This window comes from Triticum urartu, chromosome 7A, assembly GCF_056163025.1.
Source record: "Triticum urartu cultivar PI428250 chromosome 7A, HENAU_Tu73, whole genome shotgun sequence".
NCBI classification, from domain to species: Eukaryota; Viridiplantae; Streptophyta; class Magnoliopsida; order Poales; family Poaceae; genus Triticum; species Triticum urartu.
Window position 1 is genome coordinate 185,018,653 of NC_141879.1, and position 26,923 is coordinate 185,045,575.

General features: G+C 42.2%; 1 protein-coding gene across 3 annotated transcripts; it reads left to right on the forward strand.

Annotated features, from left to right (window-relative positions):
• Positions 1-502: 502 nt before the first annotated feature.
• LOC125524124 (uncharacterized) lies at positions 503-25,021 on the forward strand. Of its 3 annotated transcripts, none has more exons than XM_087536892.1 (36): positions 503-785; positions 4,370-4,483; positions 4,562-4,623; positions 7,394-7,599; positions 7,674-8,396; positions 8,485-8,687; positions 9,103-9,302; positions 9,383-9,447; positions 9,527-10,356; positions 10,530-10,627; positions 10,736-10,921; positions 11,420-11,600; positions 11,749-11,913; positions 11,992-12,035; positions 12,273-12,329; positions 12,475-12,571; positions 12,679-12,851; positions 12,928-13,141; positions 13,328-13,453; positions 13,537-13,626; positions 16,120-16,236; positions 16,335-16,415; positions 16,502-16,609; positions 16,762-16,931; positions 17,069-17,147; positions 17,230-17,304; positions 18,267-18,364; positions 18,448-18,555; positions 18,663-18,720; positions 18,804-19,025; positions 19,110-21,297; positions 21,395-22,558; positions 22,685-22,759; positions 22,832-22,897; positions 22,980-23,750; positions 23,853-25,021. In XM_087536892.1, the coding sequence occupies exons 2-36, from the start codon at positions 4,379-4,381 to the stop codon at positions 24,818-24,820; spliced, it is 10,173 nt and encodes a 3,390-aa protein (XP_087393018.1). In that variant the 5' UTR covers positions 503-785; positions 4,370-4,378; the 3' UTR covers positions 24,821-25,021. The 3 variants fall into 3 exon arrangements, with proteins under 3 accessions (XP_087393018.1, XP_087393020.1, XP_087393019.1); XM_087536894.1 differs by lacking the exon at positions 503-785 and adding an exon at positions 3,090-3,221; XM_087536893.1 differs by lacking the exon at positions 503-785 and adding an exon at positions 3,243-3,370.
• The last annotated feature ends 1,902 nt before the right edge of the window (positions 25,022-26,923 follow it).

The following is a 26,923-nucleotide window of genomic DNA, read 5'->3' on the forward strand; positions in this document are numbered from 1 at the left end:
TTCAGTGGGGTTTGGACCAATGTCACCGATGTGTTCAGTGCATCAGCCGATGATTTCGGTACGGGAGTTGGAACAAGCGCCGGAGGTGAACTCCATGGACTCGATGGCACGAAGTGAAGATCGACCAAGATGATGTCGGACGTGATCGTCACTTTTGCAAGACCCTCTTTTGCGTTTGTCTTAAAAAACTTAAGCTTTTATTTGTGAACTGTGTCTTATTATTTGAATTTGAACTTATTTGTTGAAATCGATGTCAAATTTGATAATTGGGCGTCCTCGGTTTGCGGGTCGACGCGGCGGTGCCCGAGCAGATCCCGCATAGCTGACCCATAAAAAAGCATATTCACCGAATATCTTTTTTACGGTTCTGTTTTGCGGGGTCTAAGTCGGACCTTGTCCGCGCCAGCCTGCATATACACGTTTGTGCAAACTACAAGATATTGCGGGATCTGTTAGAGATGCTCTAATAAATACTAAATATTGGTAAACCCCCATCCCCTCTCCCCCACCCCACCACACACACAAGACAGCGGCCAGAGAAGAGGAACTGAAAAGGAAAAAAACGGGGAAGAAAAAGGAGGCAAGCAGTGCACAGGTCTAGTGGAAAATGGCGGAGGCGGCGTGCTCGACCTCGGGCACGTAGCTCACGCGCAGCTCACCGTTCCCCGTCGCGCTCTCCAGAGACCCCGCGCCGCCGCCGGCGACCAGCAGCTCCCCCGTGCGGCGGCTCCGCGTCTCCACCCGTCTCGTTCTCCCGCTAGGGTTTCCCCCGATCCCCAATCACTGTAAGCCGCGAAGACTTGTCTCGCTAGTTTCCTTCTGGTTTAAGCTCACGGGAGCGTGCGCGTGGTCCCCGAGTGGGTGGATTTGGGGGTTGCGGTCTCGGATCTTGCGCGATCAGTGTAGCGCTGTTCCCAGCTAGGGTTAGTTCGTAGAAGCATAAGTTGGGAACTGAAATTCGTGGAGCCTTATGTCATTTGGGTCAGCGAGCTGCTTCTGTAGCGAGAACTTATAAGCTCTGAGCGCGTCATGTGGAGTAATTGGCCTATTCTGTGCAATAATCCCATCTTTAAACATTCGTCTCTTTTCCGGTTCTGTTAGGGATCTTTTGGGTGTGACTTGGGTTTATTCCTTGTATGCATTGCCTAGTCATGACCTGATTGGTTAGCTTTTAGTTGCACTTAATTGGTCGGTGAATTGTGTTATAGGGTGGGATGTCTTGTTAGTGAAGCTTGATCAGTATCATGCATCTGATTGCTTTTCTCAAAGAGTGGCACTATTTTTTTAGACCAAATGAGTGGCACTATTTCGTTGTTATCCACAGAATTTTTAGCATGTGGAGCGGTCCCACGCTACCATGAAGCAAGAAATACCAGTTTTTAACTTTAGCTCAGCATATACTGATATCTCTGCTACTTTCTCTAGAGCAGCTTGAATGCACGCCATTGTGATGCCTGCTATTAATTTACATAGCATTACATGTGGTGAACATGCAAATTCTATAGCAACTTTTTTGGAAGTTCTGTTTTTGGTAGCTATGTAACTGTAGAGTATGCCTGTTTGCAATTTACTAAACCTGCTGCTCTGCATTAACAGTTTGCATCTACAAAGATTAGCTCTGAAATTCATGCTGCTGTATCTGTACTCTCTTTCGAACTTGGATCCATAATAATTTTGATTCCAAATTTTAAAGACAAAATCTCTAAAACCCTCTATAAGCATCCATGATTTCTCAGACTAAAAATAGGAGGGGCATGGCAGCGATCTCCATAATCTAAAAACAAAGGAGTATGATCAGAAACCTCGCTAGCAAAGGCTTGCAACATAGACAAAGGACAATGTTCCTCCCATTTAGGGCAGAAGAATACTCTTATCTAGTTTTTCAAAGGTAGCATCCTCCAAATTATTTACCCACATGAAATTTCTCCCATTTAAAGGCTTCTCTCTCAACTCGGCGTGTTAAAAATGATGTATTAAACACAAAACTCTAGTGATCAGTATCATTGGATTTGTTTTTTTCACAGCTCTTTCCTATTATGTTAAAATCCCCACCTACTAAACATGGTAGAGGATTATCATGATATATTCTAGCCAACTCATCTAGGAACTTAGCTTTTCCTTCCAAGTGCGCATCACCATAAACAGTAATGAGATCCGAATTAAATTTGGCAATCTTATCAAAAAGTAATATTCTAATAAAGTACTCTCCCCTCTCCACTTGGATAATATCAAACACATTTTTACTAATACCCACTAAAATCCCACTGGACCTCCACCTAGGATGATTTCAATGCCACTATTTTTTTTCTACCACTCAAAGAGTGTAGTTCATTGTTAGAAAAAAAATGTTTTGTGGTTTCCAAAAGACCAATAAAATCCAATCTATGATCAATTATCATTTCCCTAACATATCTCTTTTGGAGATCTTGTCCCAAACCTCTAACAATTCAATCCAAAAGACCTCTTGCGTTACAACTTGGATGGACCTTAGGCATGAGTCCGGAAGAAGGTTTCGAGGAGTCGCATCAGAAGCCTGCGACCATCCACCCCATCCCACGAGGCCTTCCTAACGCAAGATTCCGTGCTTTGTCGAGACGACGAAACCTATTATTAAAATATTGTTGTATTTGTTTTTGTCCATGTACGTATGAACCCAAGCTAACTATACTCAAAACCGCGTTACGAAGAATACCTCTAGTTGGGAGTTGTTTTCATAACAACAAGCCTACAATTACACCTTGTTATATTTCATTGAGATGGTCCTAGATTTATGAAATGGAATTTGATCCTGAATTTTCCGTTTCCACGTCAAAAGTGTATGAATTGGAATCGTGATTCCACTCCGATTCCAACATTTGCTTTTCGAGAACAAGACTGACCCAGTTTTTCTTTCGTTCGATTCTCCTAGAATCTTGAGAATCGGGAGAAAGAACTTGGCCTCCGGCATTTGTTTAGGGATAACACGCCATGGCCCTGGCCCCAACGAAGCTGAAAGCCCAGCCCACCGGGTACCCACTGCCCTTGGCCCTCGGGCCTCGGCCCTCACCCATTTCCACTAGCTAAATACTGGTAAACCCCCCCCCCCTCTCTCCCCCACCCCACCACACACACAAGACAGCGGCCAGAGAAGAGGAACTGAAAAGAAAAAAAGGGGAAGAAAAAGGAGGCAAGCAGTGCACAGATCTAGTGGAAAATGGCGGAGGCGGCATGCTCGACCTCGGGTACGTAGCTCACGCGCAGCTCATCGTTTCCCGTCGCGCTCTCCAGAGACCCTGCGCCGCCGCCGGCGACCACCAGCTTCCCCGTCGGCGGCTCCGCGTCTCCACCCGTCTCGTTCTCCCTCTAGGGTTTCCCTCGATCCCCAATCACTGTAAGCCGCGAAGACTTGTCTTGCTAGTTTCCTTCTGGTTCAAGCTCACGGGAGCGTGCGCGTGGTTCCCGAATGGGTGGATTTGGGGGTCGTGGTCTCAGATCTCGCGCGATTAGTGTAGCTCTGTTCCCAGCTAGGGTTAGTTCGTAGAAGCATAAGTTGGGAACTGGAATTCGTGGAGCCTTATGTGATTTGGGTCAGCGAGCTGCTTCTGTAGCAAGAACTTGTAGCTCTGAGCGCGCCATGTGGAGTAATTGGCCTATTCTGTGCAATAATCTCATCTTTAAACATTTCGTCTTTTTCCCGGTTCCGATAGGGATTATTTGGGTGTGACTTGGGTTTATTCCTTGTGTGCATTGCCTAGTCATGACCTGATTGGTTAGCTTTTGGTTGCACTTAATTGGTCTGTGAATTGTGTTATAGGGTGGGATGTCTTGTTAGTGAAGCTTGATCAGTATCACGCATCTGATTGCTTTTCTCAAAGAGTGGCACTATTTGTTTTTAGATCAAATGAGTGGCGCTATTTTGTTGTTATTCACAGAATTTGTGGAGCGGTCCCACGCTATCATGAAGCAAGAAATACCATTTTTTAACTTTAGCTCAGCATATAGTGGTATCTCTGCTACTTTCTCCAGAGCAGCTTGAATGCATGCCATTGTGATGCCTGCTATTAATTTACATAGCATTACATGTGGTGAACATGCAAATTCTATAGCAACTTTTTTGGAAGTTCTGTTATTGGTAGCTATTTAACTGTAGGGTATGCCTGTTTGCAATTTACTAAACCTGCTGCTCTGCATTAACAGTTTGCGTCTACAAAAATTAGCTCTGAAATTCATGCTGCTGTATCTGTACTCAATGTACTGTATTTGATTATCGAAATCTATCACATTTGTTTTCCTACATTAACTAATGGCGTACTGGTTTGCCTCTTATAACTTATAATTTATATAATTTATTTATCTTCTTTTTGATTGATCTTATTTTGATGGCAAGCAGAGTTTGCAAATGGCTTCATCACAGCATGTTGAAGTGGAGGCTGCGAAGCTACTTCAAAAACTCATTCTGGAATCAAAGGATGAGCCCGCTAAATTAGCAACAAAACTTTATGTGGTATGCAGCGCAACCTATATACAGGACATGAAAAGCCTTAACTCAACCATAACCTTGTTTCTTTGTTCAATGTTCTAGATATGTCAACATATGAAGTTAAGTGGAAAAGAGCAGTCTCTTCCCTATCAGGTCATATCTAGGTAAATATTTCTTTTGTTCTTGGCTATCTTTTCAGAAGTTTTTTTTGCCATCAATTTTACTGTAAATATTAGTCAAATATTCTGTTAGAAAAACACTACTCTCTCCGATCCATATTAATTGATGCTGGTTTAGTTGTATTAACTTTGTACTAAACCAGTGTCAATTAATTTGGATCGGGGGGAGTAGTTAAAGTTCTACCTTGTGTCTTAGACATGTTGTCTTGTTATTCTTGACTTTCAGATTTGATAATTGTTGATGTGTTGTTCTTATGTTCGAAAGTTCTGCTTATTTAATTATAATTATGCCATCATCAAACTAGATTTCACACATCAGTTAGTACTCATTGTCAATTGTGGAATAGCATACAAGGAGGGGGCCTAACCATCTAGATGCTGTTGCAGCGAGGTTGTAGCTTGGTACTCTCCCTAGGTACTAAATGTTGCTCCAACTAGTTTAGGTGAAGAAAATAGGAATAAGCAGAAAGACCAGACGCCCCTGGACACAGGCTCAATGAGGGAGACAGGAGGGGATTGAAGCTCAGTGATGGACACTTTCCTCATCTATGTAGTGAACTGTTAATACACACTTACACAGTAGTACGATATCCACAACCCCAAAATGCATGGGCAAATTGAAGTTCAACATCCTCCCTCTGAGCAGCCTTTCTCATGGAGATGGAGATTTGAGGAGGGAGAGAAGTCGTTGGAGGATGGCAAGAGGGAGCGGCAGAGAAGTGCAAGTAGGAGTAAGATGGGAGTAGCGAGCTGTCATTTGGAGGCTTACAACTGATAATATTTGTCTTTTGGTTGACATGTTAGCCTGTAGTAATAGATCTTGATTCTTGAAATCCTCTATCCTTGATGGGAGTAGCGAGATTTTTAAGACTATTTGATTGTGTTTGGCTGGGCTGTGGATTTTGAGCTTGGCCTGGGCCTGAGTTTGGTGCTGATTTGTGCCTGGCCAGGCTGGCCTGGGCATGAAGCGTTTGGTTGGTGGCCTGGATGTAATAGCCTATTGGTTGATAGTAGCTCTGAATAAAATATAAATAAAAGCTCTAGACAAAGCTATTTGCATGGGATAGCGTGCCCAGGCAGGTTTATAGATGGCCAGGCATCCATTTCCATACGCCTGCCCCAGGCTAACGCCCGTGCCTGGTGCTCCAGCCAGGCTAATCAACATGAAAAATGCTCCAGGCCAGGCAAGCATTTCATTGCTCAGGACACCATCCAAACAACCTCCAGGCTAGTATCAGGCAAGCTCCAGGCCAGGCATAAAGAGGTGAGGAAGCGAACCAAACTGACCCTTTCTGAAAGCAGATGCAAGAGATGTACCGTGGGAAAGCTGCTGTGGACGGTGTGTTGTGAGAAAGCTGTGAAGCCATTTGGCAAACTAGCTGTCTGAAATGCGGCTGCGGGGATAAATGTCTGAAATACCCTTAAAAGCCGAGACATTGGATACATACTGTTTAATGATAAAAACATCATTACAGGTTGACCTAGTTCGTAAATATAGCTATTCAACCAGTTACCTAGTTAATTATTTCATGGAGTTTTTGTTTTAATGCATATTAATAAAAATATATATAGCTCTACATATCACAAAATAGATGCACTAGTGCCATACAAAATTTACATATCAACAGACACATTAATCTGGTTCCAGTCTGACCATAGGCTACTACTGCCATACAACATAAACATATCACCAAAAAATGCAATGGTCGTACATCTCCAGTGGGGCAAATCTGGAGAAAGGAACGACATGTACATGGGCGAGGGAAGCGGCAGTAGTACACCTCGAATGGGGGATGTAGCAGAGGTCAGGCAGCCATGGTCGGCGGCGGCCTTGCTCGTCTGAGTAACCTTGGACACTGGTGGAGGTAGATGAGGGGGTGGGGGTGGAGCAGGGAAGAGGAGTCCAATTGACCGAGGTGGATGAAGGGATGGAAGCATCCACCGGCGGTCTTGCGGCGACGTGCCGTCAGTGACATGGGAGTGAGCTGGTGACCAGCAGCTGGCCGGCGGTGCTAATGAACCCTAGAATCGCCAGAGGTGGGGGACGAGAAAAGGGCCTTACTCGATGGGTTTGGTAGAGCTGTCTCTCGTGGACGTACCGGCTGGATTATTTTGGCGGCGAAGGTGAGTAATTTGATCTCAAGTGGATGTAGGTTCAGGGAGCCATGCAGCCAAAGCCAGAAAAGCACCTCTTCGTCCGCTTTCACTCGTACATGTGTTTTGCGATGGCTTTCAAGGGAATCGCGTTCGTTCGTTTTGCCGTTTGGTTGTGATTTCAGCTCTGAAGGAGAGAAATCCACAGCGAAAGCCAAACCAAACGCAGCCTTTGCCTTAGACAATTTAAGAGTGTAGAACCTTGCGCGCACCTTTTGTCTGGAATCAATCATCAGTGCTGTCAACTGGAGCTATCGTTTTCCATAAATTTGGGGTTGTTTTTGCACCAAAAGAATTAAGTATCTTTTGTTTGGTAGAGCTTATACTCCATTATGATATTGAGTGCGTTATGGTTTATACTCTATAGTAGGTGGTGTCAGATGATTTACCAAATGTACTGTTTGCAACGTGTAGTATAAGTATAGTAATACAAATAATCCAGTTTGGTTAGGTTTACTGTACCTGAGTGTTTGTAATTTCAAATGAAAGGATTCTGTGTATGTCAGAGAGTTCTATCAAACTTTCAATTTTTCTCTAGCTTGACTTCTCTCCTCTTTCTAGTTTCTAAGATGCCCATAACATCCGTAATTTTTGCCTGCAGGGCCATGGAGACTGTTGTAAGTCAACATGGAATTGATATGGATGCACTGCGATCATCACGAGTTCCATTTGCCGGCGGTCCACAAGCAGTAGATTCTAGTGGCGTTATGTCTAAGGACAAGGAGATCATTGGTGGTCAGTCTTCCATGGTTGGAAGTGATGCATCCCAGAGCAGCGGTCAAGCTGCATTATGGCATTTGCCACCAGGTAACCAACCAACTTGGAAAGGAAACTGCAGTCACTGTTTTGGAGATGTGATATGATTTATTTTATATTATTAGGTTCAGCAGATATGGCAAGGCCTGGGGTGTATATTCCAGGCAGGGTTCCAGCAGGACAAAATAGGGGTGATGTCGCAGGATCTGATATTCATCAAGGCTCCATGTCGCAAAAGAGTGGCAGGTCCTCTGGAGTCGAAAGCCCTGCAAGTCTGCAAATGGAGGACACTAGATCTATGAATTCACATGATTCTTTGAAGTCCGATGAAAAAACAAGCAAGAAAGCTTCCTCTTCCAAGAGAAAAAGGATGGATTCAAAAGCAGCAGGGGATATGCAATCTGAAGAAAACTCAAAATCAGATGGTATCTCAAGTGGACAAAATATTAGAAAAAGGAAACAGGTTGGCAAAGCAGGTGCACAAGGTCAGCCCTCCAGGGGAGCTGAGCCTGAGCAATCACATATACTGCAAGGTGCTACTGCTCAGGTGCCACCCTTACCTGGTGGTGCATCATTTTTCAGGGCTCACCAGGAAGGTCCACCAGCTTCTGCTGGGAGGACTATTGACAATACTAAACCATCAAACCCGTTCGCAATGTCACAAGTTTCAAATTTTGCTGAAGGGCTGGCTTCTGGTAGTATCCCCACTGAGTTGCAGAAAAGTATACTGGGAGGAACAAATATGTTTAACACTGGTTTTGGCTGGAATCAAAGTTCACAAGGTTCAGCTATTAAGAATACTCAAGGTTCTGTTGCCAACTTAATGCGGCCAGGAGTTAATGTTGAAGGTACTTCCATTAAAAAATAATGACATAACAGCATTGTGAAAGACTTGAATTACAAATATTTACCTTAATGAGCTTGCTTATACTGCAGGGAAAATTAATGTAGGGTCACAAGGAGCTTTTAACCCTACTCCCACATCGCAGATGGATTTTCCCAAAATCCCTCCTTACATGTCTTCCTCCTTTGGAGGTGGCTCACAGTTTCTGGACAAGGGCAAGGATTCGGCTTCTGGCAATACCGGCACTGAACTTCATTCTGCTGCTAAAGTTGGAGTTAACTTGGGGATTGTGCATGTAAGGCCTGTAGTTTAATCCTTAAAGACCCGGGGTGTTAACATGCTATTTCGGCTACAGTTTGGCCCTTCTAAAAAACCTTTTAATTGAAAAGCTAATATTTTTTGCTGTGTTCGCCAATGGTAACCTGTTACGGAAGTGCCTAGTAGTAATGGTATAATGCAGGGTATTCATTTGCATAAGATTGTACTCGAGCTTCGAACACAAGTGTATTGCACGCTGGTTTTGTGTATGTCTATTTGCGTGCCTTGATAGACTTTCTGCCAGGTTTCAGGTTGATCAACCGATAAATAAGCTGTTTCTGCCTGCAAGATTAATAATTTTGTTGTCTGGTCATTTAGTGATATGTTAATTGATTTCTGTATCTCAAGTAGAGGTGCTTTATTTGATGCATCCATGTAATACGACTTTGCAGGGCAGTCCAATGCAAGAAAGGCAAAATATTACCAGAGCACCACAGAGGGCCGAATCATCTTTGCAAGAAGCCAGATTGTCTTCGCTCCCGAATAGAAATGTTGGGCCATATCAAACGTCTCACATCTCTCCAAACACACCTTTCAAAGAACAACAGTTAAAGCAGCTCCGAGCACAGTGCTTAGTATTTCTTGCATTCAGGTACATGCTTAGAGCACTGTAGGATGATTGGTATCCGAAGTTCATCTCTGTAGTACTAATTTAGCTACTCTTTCTTGTAGAAATAATATGCAGCCCAGAAAGGTGCACCTTGAAATTGCCTTAGGTGGAGGCCCCACTGCAGAGGGTAAGAACTAAGAACAGAAAACATTGTGTGAGCTGACAAGGTTTCTGTACTCATGATGAGCTTATAATTAAATAAACAGGTGGCGGCGCGGGTCAGGGAGGTAACGAGAGCAGAGTGGCTGATGGTTCTGTAAGGGAAAACGGAAACAGTCAGGAAAACTCTGCTATTTTCGGCAGCCAAAGTGATATGTCTAGACTCCCATCCACATCTGCAGGCAGCATTGCAGAGGCTGATTCTTCACTGAAGGACTCGGAAATTAAGAAGAAGATCAATATAGCTGAACATGAGAAGTCATCGATGGAAATGGAAAATATCCAGCAAGCTGTTATGCAGGGAACTGGTTCAAGTTCTGAAATGCGCTCCCAAGAAATAGCATCCCCTGTGCCATCTGGACCACAGCAGTCATACTTTCAGGGAGATAAAAGAAGAAATGCCCCTGAGGCCTACAGGACGGATGCAGAAAATTTGAACAGGAATTTAAGTTTCGGAGGCCAGGGACCATCTTCTTTGGGTGGTAATAGACAACATCCAAATTTTGAAGCTGCTGTTTTGACCAAAGATCGATTACAGGATGAAGCATCTAAAGAATCATATCCACCTTCGAGGCTTCATCACATGCCTATCGATGGTTACAACTCCAATTTACCAGGAAAGGATCTAACTCCAGATACAGATAGAAATGAGGTTGAACATTGTACCCAGATGGGGGAGATGTCTGATCGATCAGCTGATGAAGGAGATGACGATCTATTTGAGCATGATGATTTTGCATCAACTCCTCCAAAATACACAATGACTGAAAAATGGATTGTGGATTATCAAAAGAGAAAATATGGAGAAAATGAAAAGAAGGTATTAGAACAGCAGAGCGCACATAAAAGGATGTCAGCATCCTATCAGAAGTTAAAGGTCTCTCTCTGCCTTCCTCACATTTATTTTTGAAATGGGGGGAGTGTCATTTAGAAATACTGTGTACATATTTATGAGTTTTTGCGAGTTCCTGTTTCATATGTCCAGTTTTCCCTCACTGTAGCAGCTGTAATTGTTGGTTGCAAAATTTTAAGTTCTTGTTCATCCTACAGGGAAGTGTTAGTTCATCTGAAGATCTTACTGCAAAGACAAAGAGTGTCATTGAATTGAAAAAGCTTCAACTTCTCTCACTTCAGCGTCGTGTGCGCAGGTTTGCTTGCCATTGGAGATCATCAGTCTTCAGTTTCTCTCCTTGTGCTTACCGTATGTTTCTATGGCTGTAACTTCCCTATTCTAATTTCTTGCTTATATTGGGCAGTGAATTCTTGTCAGACTTTTTCAAGCCTAATACAGCTGATTTGGAGCGTGTAAAAGCAGTAAAGAAACACCGGCATGGACGCCGTGTGAAACAGCTTGAAAAAATTGAACAGAAAATGAAGGAGGAAAGGCAAAAAAGAATACGCGAGAGGCAAAAAGAGTTCTTTGCTGATATAGAGTCTCACAGGTTGGATGACTATATTTGATTCTTCATTCTGACCCCTTTAGTATGGAGATGTTATTTAAATTTTTTCTTACGCAATATTCTCAAGTATTTGTGGCATCTATGCTCCGTTTTTACAGTACTGATGATTTGGGGTCTATTTGGTATTTGCCAATGCAGTGACTATCAAGCTTTACTTTCATTTTGGTATTGTGTATAGGCTAATATCATCTGCATTAGAGCCACAACAAAAGCTGTTTACATTATTCTTGCAGCTAAATAAAGTCCATGGTGGAGCACAGCAAAAACAAGCCGGCCTTAAATAATCAAACATAAGTAAGCTAAGCTGAAATAAGTAAATGGTGGTTTTTAAGTAAACATGTTGCTAAAAGAACTGGATCAGAATAGCTGATTCAACCTAGTCAGTAGTCACCTTTGTAAACGCTGCCTGTCTGTGTTTACACCCCCTCAACATTTTACCCATGTCATTTGGTAATAATGCCTTGCCTTTGTAACTTGCAGAGAGAGACTGGAGGATAGTTTCAAGGCTAAAAGAGAGCGTCTAAAGGGTTTCAATCGATATATAAAAGAGTTCCACAAGAGGAAAGAGCGAATTCATCGGGAGAAGCTGGATAGGATCCAGCGGGAGAAAATTAACTTGCTTAAGAACAATGACGTTGAAGGGTATCTTAGGATGGTCCAGGTGAGTCTTATTTGCTTTGTTTCTCATCATGTTCTTCTATATTAGCTTAACCCTTCACACGTCAAAAAAAGAAAAGCTTAACCCTTCATTTTATTTTCTCAATATTTATTGGACGAAGTCACATCTGCTAAGTGTTACTGCTTTGCAGGATGCAAAATCTGACCGTGTTAAGCAACTACTACGAGAGACTGAGAAATATCTACAGAAACTTGGGGCCAAATTACGAGGTGACAGCTCAATGGATGGCCGTTCTTATGTTTCTGGTAAGGGCGTCACTGCAAACGATGTTGAAGACGAGAGCTACCAGCCACAGGTTTTATTATCTCTTTGTTTTAGTCAACGTCTAGGTGCATTTTTGTTGAATATTTACTTAATTTTGTTCTCCTTTCAGAATTATCTTGAGAGCAACGAGAAGTACTATCAGTTGGCCCACAGGTACTACATGGATTAAATAGACTTTCATGCTTCATTTAGTAAATCCTTATCAATGTCTGCATAGCATAAATTACGTACTACCTAACTTTCTAATCCTCCATCTTATTCATACTTTTTTTTGAACTTTACCATCTTATTCATACTTCTTTGCCATTGAACTTTCTAATTCTTTTTTTTGAGATTACTGAACTTACTAATTCTGCCTTGTATTCATACATATTTGTTTATTTTTTCTAGTGTGAAGGAGATTGTAAATGACCAGCCTACTTATCTTAATGGTGGGAAATTGCGGGAGTAAGTTGTGCTGCTATTTTCCTTGCTTTTACCTCCTTTTCATTTTAAGTGTATTTTGACATTATTGTTACTGACTTGTGTCCTGCTACAATCTGTTTAACCATCCAGTACATATTTCCTTGATCTATTACTTGCTGTATTACAGGTACCAGATGAACGGTTTGCGTTGGCTGGTTTCATTGTACAATAATAATTTGAATGGAATTTTAGCTGACGAGATGGGGCTTGGTAAAACAGTTCAAGTAAGATCCAGTACAACGCCATCTCAGCATTTATTGTTCGGTTTGTATGTTATCTGATCTAAGCAAGTGTCTGAATTCTGCTTACACTGCCCTTGCTACTTTCTCAGGTAATCTCTTTGTTGTGCTACCTTATGGAAACAAAAAATGACCGGGGCCCATTTCTTGTGGTTGTACCATCCTCTGTTCTTTCTGGATGGGTATCTGAACTCAACTTCTGGGCACCTAGTATAAATAAAATTGCTTATTTTGGTCCTCCAGAAGAAAGGCGCAGACTGTTCAAGTAAATTCTGAATTTATAGTTCGATACTTTGTCACAGTTCATGTGAACATTTTATTAACCAAGCTAATTTTTTCAGAGAGATGATTGTTCAACAGAAGTTCAATGTTCTTTTGACAACATATGAGTACTTGATGAACAAACATGATAGGCCAAAACTAAGCAAAATACAGTGGCACTATATAATAATCGATGAAGGGCACCGTATAAAGAATGCGTCTTGTAAGCTCAATGCTGATCTGAAGCTTTATCGGAGTTCTCATCGGCTATTGTTGACAGGAACACCTCTGCAGGTTCTAAAGCTTGCACTTATACTTTCACACTTGATCCTGTATTTGTTGCTTTCCAATGAATGTTCTTTTCAAGGAATGTATGAACGGCTTGCTCATATATTTATTTAATGGTCTTGGGTCTCTGTATGAAGTATTCTATTATGCATATATGTCAAGTTGCTAACTTCTTGTAACTTCTTCTTGAAGAATAATCTTGAGGAGCTGTGGGCACTTTTGAACTTTCTGTTGCCCAATATATTTAACTCATCCGAAGATTTCTCTCAGTGGTTTAACAAACCATTTGAAAGCAATGGTGATAACTCAGCTGATGAGGTAATGCTGCCGTTTTTCATGATACAACATTGTTTTCTTGGAAGGAAACTGTGTTTGACTCCAATCATCTTCTTTCTTAAAAGGCCTTACTTTCAGAGGAGGAAAACTTGCTGATCATAAACCGTCTTCACCAAGTTCTTCGGCCCTTTGTACTCCGAAGACTTAAGCATAAGGTATTGATTTTATTTGCTATCGTTATGCTTGTGTTGAAATCACTGGCACTGTAGGAATTCACCATGCAATTTATTTGAAATTCCAAGTTCCAACAGGAGATCTATGCTATGCTTAGCTATTCAACCTCATTATCTCAAACTGAGGGAGTTCCAGCCTTCCAGAATTGCATCCAGTGATCACATTGGCAGAACCCTTGCTTCTAACCGAAACCTAGTAATAGTAGGGAGACAGATAAGAAAATAATTGCTTGATGTCTTTATTGATGTGAGGGCCTAGCCTTATATAGCTGGCTACATAGATATATGGAAATAAAGTAACAATCTTGGAAGCTTATCTAGTTATTTAAAAGAAATCTAATAACCAGTAACCAACTAGAGATGAAATTTGTTACGTATTTGCTTAAGGCAGACCAGGGGGTTAGACTTTAGGCGTTGGCTGTATGCCTAACCCCACTTGTCACACATTATAAGCTCATATTATTTGAGCAGTACACATGTTCCTTAAATATGTGTGACCTATCAGGAGTTACTCACAGCATGTAATTCGGCTTTCAATATGTCAGCTGATTCAGTAGACATTGCTTGATGTTCCTTACTTCTTTTTCCATTTGAAGTCTTTATATGTTGCATTTGTTGGGATGATTCATGTTTTTGTATTGTACGAATGCTGAGCTGGGCATTGCAGTGGTGAAGAGCTAAATATTGTCCATAACTAGGTTCAACAGCACAACGCAACACAATATAGCAACGTCAAACTGGTTCTTGTTAGCTTTGTTGCTCTACATGATCTGTAATTTAAAAATTCCATGGACAAGATTTCTCTATGTGCTTGTACACATCCATCTAGCTGCCTGAATGCCAAAAAATGTTGCTTATTCTGTTTCTCAATATATGCTACTTTGGCATATCAGTACAAGCACGGTCACACTTTTCAAGTTTGACCACCAACATATTAAAAACATCTAGATTTTCACATCAGAAAAACACTAGTAGCTCTTCCACTAGAGTTGCTCTACAAGTTTTTTTGAAAACTAGTTGCTCTACAAGTTGTAGATGCTTTTATGAATGTGGATTTTCTCAACTAGTTGCCGCTGCACCCTACTCTAGCATCCATCGCGAAAAGTTCTAAAAAGATGGGAATTTCGTAGATGTACAGTTTGCTATAATATGCGCAGCTGATAAATGGCCATTTGTGTATTGTGCGAAAAATTAAGAGATGAGTGTCTAGTATAGCAACTATATGTGCACACATGGTCACACTCACTCTTAAAGCATATGTGCGAGCATTTTGTATATCTATGACTTTTTTTCGCTTTTTGATAAAGAATTACGTGCTTTCCATCTTCACATTCTTGTGAAATGCATAAGATATAATTTTGCCAACTACTATACAAACATATAATCATTAAGACCATGAATAGGAAAGCATCTTTCATTTATAAACGGTGAGTGCTCCATATTTCTTAGTTTATGATTACTAGTAAAAGGTACTGATTCTGTTCCTAAATGTAAGACGTTTTTAGAAGTGCAAAAACGTCTTACATTTATGAACAGAGGGTAGATTATACGATTCGAACAGAAATCATGGTATTTGGCAATGTTCAAAAAATCATTAACTGGTAGCTGCTTGGTCGGCTGGCGATAAGGGATTTATAGGTGAATCGGCCAGTTAACGGCAAATATACCAGTTAATTCGCCTATAAGTCAATTAATCGGCTACTCGGTGACCCACTGAGTAGGGATTAATTGGCCAGTTAACTGATTTATCGGCCGATATTCTGACAATACTTAATTATGATAATTTTCGATCATGTGGTGTAGACGTGCAAATTTGTTTTTTAGAGGTTGGTGAACCAATCTTGCAACCGGTTCATTGATTTTTAAAATTTAATATTTGAAGCAAATTTGTTACGCCAAAAGTCAAAATTTTGAATATGAAAACTGAATTTTTTTTGTGATAAATTTTCACAAAAGAATAACCGAAAGTATTGAAATTATGCCTGATAGTTCCAAATAGTCAAGAAAACTCGATCAAACTACATATTAATTGGTTCTTATGCTAATGACCAGCTGAAAAATTGGTTTTGGCAGGAGCACTGTTGATGGTGTGTAAATCAAGTTCAAAACTGCTGTTTACAAGTAGAGATTATGATTACTTTAAGTTGCAACTTAGTTAAAAAAGCAACTCATATGTCCATGCCCCCTTTTCTCTTGGTTTTGAATTGATTTTTGTTTAGACTTTAGAACCGTTGATGTCGAATAAATTTGAAAGAAGCACCAATCATTGGAGCTCCAACCATTTGTACTTCTTTGAAACTTATTCGACATCAACGGTTCTAGAGTCTAAACAAAAAGCTACTATTGTGATGCTGTGTGGGAAACTAGCTCGTCAGGTTGGGGATTTGATATTGTTTCCCAATTGTTTCTCATCTTTGTTTGTATCTAGACCATCTGGATGGTGCAATAGTTTCAATTGTGTTTTACTGTCTTCAGGTTGAAAGTGAATTGCCAGGGAAGATTGAAAGACTTGTAAGATGCGAGCCATCAGCTTATCAGAAACTTCTGATGACAAGGGTGGAAGACAACCTTGGTGGAATTGGAGCAGTTAAGGTGCGTAGTGTGTGACTGTTCGAGTTGTTTATTTTAATGTTTCACTTGTCAGATATTTCACAGGTTCTTATTTGTAATATGTGTCTTAAAATTTTTAGGTTCGCTCGGTGCACAATTCTGTCATGGAATTGAGGAACATATGCAACCATCCATACCTTAGCCAGCTTCATGTTGAGGAGGTAGAGCATGATTCTGCCTTGTCGCCACATTCTGGCTATTTTTGTTTCCTCTTGGGCATCACCAGCCATATGGATTGTCTATGCAGATTGAGGGTCATCTACCTAGGCACTACCTGCCATCTATTGTGAGGCTGTGTGGGAAACTTGAGATGTTGGACAGATTGCTACCCAAACTCAAAGCTACTGGCCATAGGGTAAGTGGATTTTACTGGTAGCGTGGTAGGTTTGTAAAGATCTCCTACTCGTATGTCGCATGAATTGTATTTTCTCGAACAAGTCTCACATCAAACTTGCATTATCTGAGTTGAAGTTGTCGTCCGTTCCTTGTTCCTTCCTTGGCATGCAGGTTCTACTTTTTTCTACAATGACAAGATTGCTTGATGTGATGGAGGATTATCTGGTATGGAAAAAGTATCAGTACCTTCGGTTAGATGGACACACTTCTGGGCATGAGAGAGGAGCACTTATTGATAGATTTAATGATCCTGATTCTCCAGCTTTCATTTTTCTGCTAAGGTAAAATATTGGTTCACTATATTGTGGTGTAGGAGGCATTATATAAATAGAACATAGTGAACTCATGAATCCTTATCGGCCAATTTAATTAATTAATATTTGATATCTAAGGCCTACTTCACCCCTGTTTTCTGTAGTATCCGAGCAGGAGGTGTTGGTGTCAATCTTCAAGCAGCTGATACTGTCATCATATTTGATACTGATTGGAATCCTCAGGTAGCTAAAGTTCCTTCAGTGTTGTCACTCTATGTTGTAAGATTTGTTTTACATAAATATATCTTTTCCTTGATTATTTCAGGTTGACTTGCAAGCACAGGCTAGAGCCCACAGAATTGGTCAAAAGAAGGAGGTTCTTGTTTTACGTTTAGAAACTGTAAGTGCACACTGACAGTTCGCTTATCACCGGGAGTAAATATGTAGAAACTGAAATGAACAAGGAACATTTGTTTGCTAACAAGGAGATGGTAGTTAATAAATAGAGCAAGTCGCCAGTTGAGTCCTTTGTGTTGCATAGGGTTTGTTTGAGCATCTTAGATCAATAGTTAGATACGTGACTTATGTGGTATTCTAAATGAAGAACTGGTCCAGATTTACTCAATACCACTCCACCATGGGGATGGGCCCCCATGCATAAACAGCACCCTGCTTGCACTTTCTTCCTCACTTCATGTAAAAGGGTTAATTCGGAGGTGCAATGTTTTGACTCATGACTCATCATGCATTATATGCTACTATGCCCACACTAGAATCTGGATTCCAATACTGCTTGGGTTTTCCTCTCTTTGTGCCAATTTGTGGCTGTTGTGTTGCTGCGCTGCCTTGGAACCTAGCTATAGGGATCTTTACTGTTTTCTTGTATATTTTGGTGATATAACTCCAAAAGAAGTTACTTTCAACTGCTCCCTCCGAGAATTCGCTTCTGAATATCTTTCCATGGAGAATATCACGAGTGTAGTTATTGCTGTGTTTCCAGTCTCTGTTTTACTTAAATGCTTTGTATCTGTCAATTAGTAGGGGTACGCATGGTCATTTCTCATTAACTCTCTCAGATTTAGTGCTCTCTTTGTCCGTTCGCTTGATGAAGTAACTATCCATATGTGGAAAAAGGTACTGCACTAGCTACCAGATCGTGACTGCTCTCTACGGAGCCTTTGTCTTCTTGGCTGTTTATTTCTCTAAGCTTGGACAGAACCCACTAGCGTTTTGTGACACTGCCAATATGATAGGAATAAATGCTGCCTGTTATGCTCTAACCAGAACCAATGCATTCTATTACTTCAACTGAAAATTTCAATACGCCTGTTCCTGACTTGGATGTACCTTGTTGAACTTAAGGTCCGAACTGTAGAAGAGCAAGTCAGGGCTTCGGCAGAACATAAATTAGGCGTTGCTAATCAGAGTATAACTGCTGGATTTTTCGACAACAACACAAGGTCAATTCTTCTACTCGGTTAAGATTTTAGCTTTTCTAGCTCTCTTTTTTCCTTTCCTTCATGCTAGATGGTAACAATTGCAGTGCTGAAGATCGGAGGGAGTATCTTGAGTCACTTCTACGTGAGTGTAAAAAGGAAGAATCAGCTCCAGTGTTAGATGATGATGCTCTGAATAATATTCTTGCCCGCAGGTAAGACTGAGTTTGCTGTTAGTATTATTTAAGCATTGTTTTAACAATCTCTGTCACTCCTGGTACTTTATCTAATTACATGACATATCACATTTCTCTCCTTGCAGCGAAGATGAGATCGACATATTTGAATCTATTGACAAGCAAAGACTAGATGATGAAATGGTATACTAAATTCCTTTACTTTGTACATGTTTATTTCTGCTAATATTTTGTGCATCCCAATTTGATTCTTGTACCCCTTGTAGGCTGTATGGCTAAAGGTTGTTCAGGATGGTTCAGTTAGTGGGCTAGACCCCTCAGTATTGCCACCCCGCCTTGTGTCTGATGATGATCTGAAGCCCTTCTGTCATGCTATGAAGATTTACGAGTCTTCAAATGTAAAAAATGTGAAGGTAAATGTGAGGAAGAAGGGCGAGCTTGGCGGCCTTGATACAAAGCATTACGGAAGGGGAAAACGTGCTCGTGAGGTCAGTTGCATTATCATCTTCTGTATGTCTCTCTATTATTGGTTGAAGTATTTGTTTGCTAATTTCATTATATATCCTTTGTAGGTCCGGTCTTATGAGGATCAATGGACCGAAGAAGAATTTGAAAAACTTTGTCAGGCTGAATCTCCTGACTCACCTCAACCTGGTGGTGTATTGAAGGATATAGATATCTCTAAAGAGAGTAAGTTGGAGGTACCTGCAGAAAGTTCAATAGACCCAAAAGAAAGTTCAATAGATCCAGTCGAAGCCAAAACGGTGCCAGTCCTGGCTGTTCCAGACTCCTCACCACCAGTCCCGTCTGTTCCAGACTCCTCACCAGCTAAGCGGCGAAGAGGTAGACCTAGAAGGTCAGACGTTTCAGTATCTCCTGTTATGTCCCCAGCAAAAGCTGTCCAACAAGAGGCAGGAACTACACTTGGCAGTTCTGCACCAGCAAGTACCATCGATTCTGCAGCACCAACTGCTACCATCCATTCTACTGGTCCAGATGTTACCACCCATTCTGCTGCACCAGTTGCTGCCATCAAACCAGATATTGGTGCAGAAGTTAAGGCTACTGCTTTTGTTGCTGCTGTACCAACTGCTACCATGAAACCCGAGATTGGTACTGAAGTTACGGACCATGTTGTTTTGGAAGGGTCTATAGCAAAGGAAGTTGGTCCGGCGGTAGAGAGCGGTCATGACCCAGTAGCTGCCAGTGCAGCCCCTCATCCACCAGCTCCTGCTACATCTAGAGGCAGAAAGACCCAAACAGTTGAAACCCCTCGCAGACGAGGCCGAAAACCAAAATCTCTTTCCTCATCTAGTGCTGGTGATGTTAATATAAACCCTGTGGTTGCAATTGGTAGTGGACCTGCTTCTGTGGGTTCTCCATATCCTCAAGGGGATATGCCTGCAAGTCTCATGTCAAGATTTCAGAAGGATTTGGTTACAGGTAGGCCTGTTACGTCATTGCCAGAGGCAGTTAAGGGCATCTCCGCCCCTGAAGGTACGACACCTGTTGCCGAAGATAAACACACTGGAACTGCAATAAGCTCGGACAATGCCAGCTTACTAATGCCAAAGATCATTCACAACGAAAATGTTGGATTTGTTCAAGCGAGCTCTGAGCAAGTTTTTTCTGCATCAGTACCTACTTTAACTGCCGTCTCAGGTGGAATATTGAAAGCATCACATATTCTCTTGGCAGATAAGCCTGCCGAGAAGCAAAGTGCTTCACGCCGTCGCAGAAAGAAAGCGCCTGGTGGTGAGGATACTGGAGTAAGCACTAGGCAAAGAGCAGCTATGAAGAAATCTGATGGTATTCCTGGTACCACTGACAATGTTGGTGCGGACACGAGCACAGCTGAGAAGCTAGGAGCAGTGAATGTAAAAGATGGCAGTTCACTTCAAGATACTCCCAAGGAATTACCAAATATAAACTCTCCTCCATATGACAAGTCTGGGTATGACTCTCAACCAAGAACACCTATAGCAGTTCCCATTAGTGAAGCTGCACTTCCTAGTGGTTCCGGTAATGCCCATGTTGCTTATTCTGATATAACTCCTAGGATACCTACCAATCCTGATGTTCAAGATAAACCAGTAAATCTGCACATAGGAGCACCTCTAGCGGCAGCCACACAACCTGAAGTGCCATGTAAGACAGGGAATGACCATGTTGCAGTGTGTTCTGTGGTCACTACCACACATTCTGAAACGGTTACTGAAAAACCATTGCTAAATCCTGTTAGTGAAGTAGCAAATGTCCAGGTCGAAGCACCTAGTTCTTCACTTCATAATTCAGGTAAGAACATCAGTACAGTGCCTTCTGAGGTCAATAGTGTCGCTCCCAGTAAGGCATCAGGTAGGAGGAGGAAAGGTCCTGCCTCTGAACCACGCACCAGAAGTAAAGCCGCAACAGCTGCATGTGAACGTCGTGCTCGACTAGCTGGACCAAAGCAGACAGGTGATGCGAGAAAAATAGAAATATTGGCAAGCCCAAGCACGGCGGTTTGTGTTTCTTCAGTTGAGCAACAGGAAACCGCCCTGGCAGAGCCTCTCACCGCTTCTGTCTGCGAACCGCAGAAGAATGCTGAGAGTCATGTACGTGGTGGAATGTCTACTCTGATGGGGATACTAGATGCCCCAAAGCAAATTGCTACCCAGTCAATTACAGCATGTACTGAAGAAACAAATAACAGTCTAAGCACCCAGACTCCTGCACTTCCCATATCCAGAGAAAGTATTCTTTCCATGGGTGACAAGCAAGGTTCTCTCTCTCTCTCTCTCTCTCTCTCTCTGCTGTTATTATTCATTGTTTGGTAGTAACAATGGCTCATGCTGATGCCCATGATGCCTTTTTTCAGGTGTTGGAGTTGATACCATACATGGACAAACAAAGATGGTTTTGGCTGCAGAACTGACATCTGCAAATGATGAACATAAGCTGCATGAAGTACATGATAAGACTGCTGATGGTAATATACTCCAACACAGTGCGGCAAATGACACACTCCAGGATAAAACTGATAGCATTGCTGGTTTGGACCTAGCCTCTCGTCATAGAATTGGTGATTTGGAAATGGAGAAGGGTGATTCTAAAACAGTGATGTTACCAGACTGCCAAACCCCTTTTGATGCCTCAGTTAAGGATATTAACGATACTCTTGCCCCCACAGAAGCTGATGTCAGTGATCTGCAAAGTGAGGCTGCTGCTATTGATGTGACTAGTCCTAAGCAAGATACTATGGTAGTTGAAGCACTTTACACTAATTCTGGAGGTTCTGCTAGTCATCTGCCTGCTGCTTTACAATCAACGGACTCAAACCAGCATGCAGAACGGAAAGGAAGTTCAGATAACAGTGGCTCTAAAATTTTTGCATCTGGGAAGAAAACAGAGGAAATGGAAGGAACTTTGGATAAGAATACGGATCACAATCTTATTCAGGCAAATGCCAATATAGCTTTAGGAAGATATTCTCCTTCAGAGGACAAAAGAGAGGACAGTTGTGCCCATGTAGTTGATGGTGGCCTGTTGGGAAGCAAACAAACTCTTCCTGAAGTCGTTTCTGCTGTAAACACTGATGGCTCTGAGGAAGCACTCAATGCTTCGTCTACCCACTCGAATAAAGATGCCACCTTGGTTTGTGAAGTAACAAAGGATCCTGAGAGTCATGTATCAGTGTCTGTACTGGCCTCTGCTGCTATGAACGCTGGTGATGACTCTGAGGAAGTTCACAATGTTCCATCCACCCATTCTGATAGAGGGGGCAGCATGGTAGAAGTTGACGCGTCTAGAGATGATGCTACCTCTATTTGCGAAGTACGCAAGGATCCCGAGAGTAATGTATCTGGTGAGTTGTCGATGCCAGTACGGTTAGCGGAGCTTGAGTTAGAACTGCCAAACCAATCCAAATCTTCTAGCCAGTCTAGCGCAGTAAATGCTGATGAGACAAAGGCCAGTATCAACATTCAGACTACTTCATTGGTAGAATCAGGAGAACAAAAATCACCCAGAAATGGTGCACATGGTACTCCCTATCTCTATCCCCTCTTTCCCCCTCTCTCTCCCACCAACCATGATCCTGTACACATTCCCTGGTGTATGCTGATTGTTATTCTTATCCAGCTAGTGTATCTTTTTTATGTTTTGCCAGAGTTGAAAGAAGGGATGGAGTTGGCTGGGCCTAAGATTGAGTGCACCATACAAATGCCGAGTCCCGATGATAAGAGTATGCTCTGTTATTACTTTCTGTTGTAGTAGAGACGGGCCAGGGGGCTCATGCACATCTGCACCTTTTCAGGTTCTGAGGCTCATAGTTTGGCACAACGGGAGATGGTTTCGGGTGCAGAACAAGCATCTATGAAAGGTATAGTCAGGTTTTAAATTTCTGAATTAATTAACGCATGGTCAATAGTTACTCATGGGTAGTGTATCTAACATATGTACAGATGATAAAGAAAACAAGATGGTTGATGTTACATTTTCGTCTGGTGGGGAACAAGAAACACAGCGAGCTGATGTAGACTTGCCCACATGTCCAACATATGCAGATTGTGAGGGTGAAAAGGACGATTCCCCTAAAACTATTTTGGCAGGCAGCCAATCTTTTTGTGAAGCCTCAGATAAGGACGTTGCCCCAGTGAGAGATGATCACACTGATCCGCAAAGTGAAGTTATTGTTGTTGATATGAATGATGCCAACCAAGACTCTGCTGAAGCGGAAGCTATGCAGATTGATAGTGTCTCCAAAGGATCTTCAAGTGATTTGCCTGCTGCTTTACGATCGACCGATTCAAATCAGCCGGCAGAACAAGTATCTCCTTGTCCGAAAGAACATGAGAAATTGGAAGAAACTTCTGGTGAAATTGGTGGTGGCAATTCCAATCGTAGTCGGACTGATGGTGATTCTCATATTATGAATCTAGTTGGTTATTCGGAAGACTCAGATGAGGACGATTCTATCCAGGTAGCTGATGTTGGTGATGTGGGAAGTAAAGAAACCACTCATTATGACATCTCAGCTGTCGCTAGAGGAGCAGAACCAGGAGATGGACCCTGCACAGAGCCTACTTGTGAAACTGCTGTTCATGTGCACGAATGCAATGCGGACGTTGCTATTTCCGAGGATGGTCATGGCACAACGGCCCTTGGCAGCGTCCAAGTGTCTACGACAGAACTAAAGGATTTGGAGAGTGGAAGATGTCTAGAACATGGAACAGGTACTTCTTTATCTGCTTGCTTTATTCATCAAAGCCCACCGAACAAAGAACTTAGTTATGCTATTTCAGTAATTCCTGACCCTGTTGATCATGATGGCACAGGAACCCCTGTGGCTCTTCAGGAGGGAACTGCTGTCGCTACAGAACCAGAAGCAAAGAAAGAGGTCGACGAACCTACTCAAAATGAAGATGTTGAGCCGTCTGCCATAAAGCCAGAGGCGGTGGAGCATGCTGGTACAGAAGCCGATCCAAGTAAAGAAGCATCTATACCTCCTCAAGAGGAAACCACTGCTGTAGCCTTGGTTACAGGACCGGAACAAAATGAAGAAGCAGATGCACCTACTCAAGTCGAACCAGTTGCTATAGTGCCAGATTCCATGGAGCATGCTAGTACCGAAGTTGATCAAAGTATAGAAACATCTGTGCGTCTCCCAGACAAAACTTCTGTTATACCTGGTACGGAACCAGAAGAGAAGATAGTAGAGGCATCCTCCCAAGAGGATAATGTTGAAGCAGTTGCTGCAGAGCCAGAACCTGCTGGATCCCAGGAAAATGCAGAAGTTTCTACCAAGCCTAGTCCTATGGAGATAGAGTTGGTTCAGGAAACAGCTATGCTGGGAGAAGCTGAAACCAGGCAGCAACTGCCACTTCCGTCTGCCGAGGGCGTGGTAGCCGAGGCTAGTGAACCTCCAGAGGTGACTGCTATGAAGGAACCAGAGTTGCTGAGCACTGAACCAGCACCCGATGGTGAAAATGCTAAGCTTGGAGAAGCCAAAGCTGAACAGCTGTTGCAGCAACCTTCAACCTGCGAGGCTATGGCAGCAGTCACAGGAGAGCTTCCTAGCGCAGCGGGAGCGAAAACGGATGGAACTTCAGACGTGGTGGCTGATGAGTCTCCTGCTGTCGTGGGAGAGGAGGTGCTCAACACTGAAACTGCACCTGATGGTAAAAATCCAAGGCCGAGCGAGGCTGATACGGCGCAGTCGCCACCTTTGCCTGAAGAGGGCAAGGCCGTTGCAGCTACCGAGCCTGCCAACCTTGAGGAGGCGGAGGCTACTGATGGGAAGTAGTTAGCGTGCAAAAATGGAAGCAGATGTTGCGTTGAAGAACCTCTGCCGTTAGATCAGACAGAGCATGTTTGGGCTGATGAAACTGAGAAGTACCTTAGACTTTATGCAAGTGTTGTATGTAGAACATAATTAAGAAACCTGTTGTATTCAGAGGAGTTGTTGGTACATAAGTTATAACTACCTAGTCCCTTTGCAATGCTAGTAGTACCTTGTTGCACCTGATGCAGTTGGTTGAGATCCTCTACGGCGGGTAGTGCCGATGACACGTGGGGTCTGGACCCTGATGCAGCAATTGCAGTGCCAGAACGGTGTGGTTTTACGCTGTTTTGCCTGCCATCAGCTGTTGAAAGGTCAGCCTGAACGCCATCGAGACCTATGCAATGCAAGGTGCTCGACGACGATAGTTCTGTAGCCGCACTTTGTTTTCTGGACTCGGATCCAGCGCGAACGTTCGTGCAGCAAGACGTTGGTTGATCCGGCGCGCTGCGCGCAGCTCATCGGGTTGCTAACTCCATCCAACCCCTTGCCGGATTAGACGGAAACTAGCGCAGAAGAAGCGCGCCTGTCACCGTTTCCGTCCGTATTTTGCCGAAATAAACAAGAAAATAATATGTATCACGTGATAAAATAAAATAAAGAGAACACGAGTTCCATCTCTACCCCATGATATGTGTAAGCACGGAACCAACATTAAACGATTTAACAAATTAAGTAAACCGGCTTGTCTATTAATATTTTTTTGTATGTTGTTTCGGTTTATTCAGGTGATTACAATTCGACTACTATTTTGGTTTATGGTTCGCATAAATTAAAGTTTTTGGTTTATCTGGAGTTTATCACGAGTAGGCTATAAAGTGAAACATTATTAACAATGCATATCCAGCTAGCGAGCAACAAAACAATTCATGCACTAGAGTCAATAATCTAGTTCAGATCGCCATGTGATTTAACACAAATAGTTCACATCTTTATGTGATTAACACCCATAGTTCACATCGTCATGTGACCAACACCCAAAGGATTTACTGGAGTCAATAATCTAGTTCACATCGCTATGTGATTAACACCCAAAAAGTACTAAGGTGTAATCATGTTTTGCTTGTGAGAGAAATTTAGTCAACGGGTCTGCCATATTGAGAACCGTATGTATTTTGCAAATTTCTATGTCTACAATACTTTACACGGAGCTACTCTAGCTAATTGCTCCCACTTCCAATATGTATCCAGATTGAGACATTGAGACATCTGGATTAGTGTCAAAGCTTGCATCGATGTAACCCTTTATGACGAACTCTTTTCACCTCCATAACCGAGAAACATTTCCTTCCTCTTAGGTAACTAAGGATAATTTTGACCGCTGTCCAATGATCTATTCCTGGATCACTATTGTACCCCCTTGGCAAACTCATGGTAAGGTACACAATATGTCTGGTATATAACATGACACTTTATAGAACCTATGACTGAGGCATATAGAATGACTTTCATTCTCTCTCTATCTTCTGCCGTGGTCGGGTTTTGAGTCTTACTCAACTTTACACCTTGCAACATAGGTAAGAACCATTTCTTTAACTGATTCATTTTGAACTTCTTCAAAAATCTTGTCAAAAGGTATGTGCTTTTGAAAGCCCTATTAAGCGTCTCGATCTATCTCTATAGATCCTGATGCCTCAAATATAAGTAGCTTCACCGACGCCTTTTATTGAAAAACTCTTATTCAAGTATCCTTTTATGCTATCCACAAATTCTACATCATTTCCAATCAACAATATGTCATCCACATATAATATTAGAAATGCTACAAAGCTCTCACTCACTTTCTTGTAAATACATGCTTCTCCAAAAGTCTGTATAAAACCATATGCTTTGATCACCTCATCAAAGCATATATTCCAACTCCGAGATGCTTGCACCAGTCCATAAATGGACGCTAGAGCTTGCACACTTTGTTAGCACCTTTAGGATCGACAAAACCTTTTGGTTGCATCATATACAACTCTTCTTTAAAAAATCCATTAAGGAATGCAGTTTTGACGTCCATTTGCCAGATTTTATAACCATAAAATGTGGCAATTACTAACATGATTCGGAAAGACTTAAGCA

Excerpts from the sequence above, each read along its gene's own strand:
- LOC125524124 (XM_087536892.1), top strand. The coding sequence starts at position 4,379 with ATGGCTTCATCACAGCATGTTGAAGTGGAGGCTGCGAAGCTACTTCAA. Across the intron at positions 4,624-7,393 it reads CCCTATCAGGTCATATCTAG|GGCCATGGAGACTGTTGTAA; the intron begins GTAAATATTTCT and ends TTTTGCCTGCAG. Across the intron at positions 19,026-19,109 it reads GGGGAAAACGTGCTCGTGAG|GTCCGGTCTTATGAGGATCA; the intron begins GTCAGTTGCATT and ends TATCCTTTGTAG.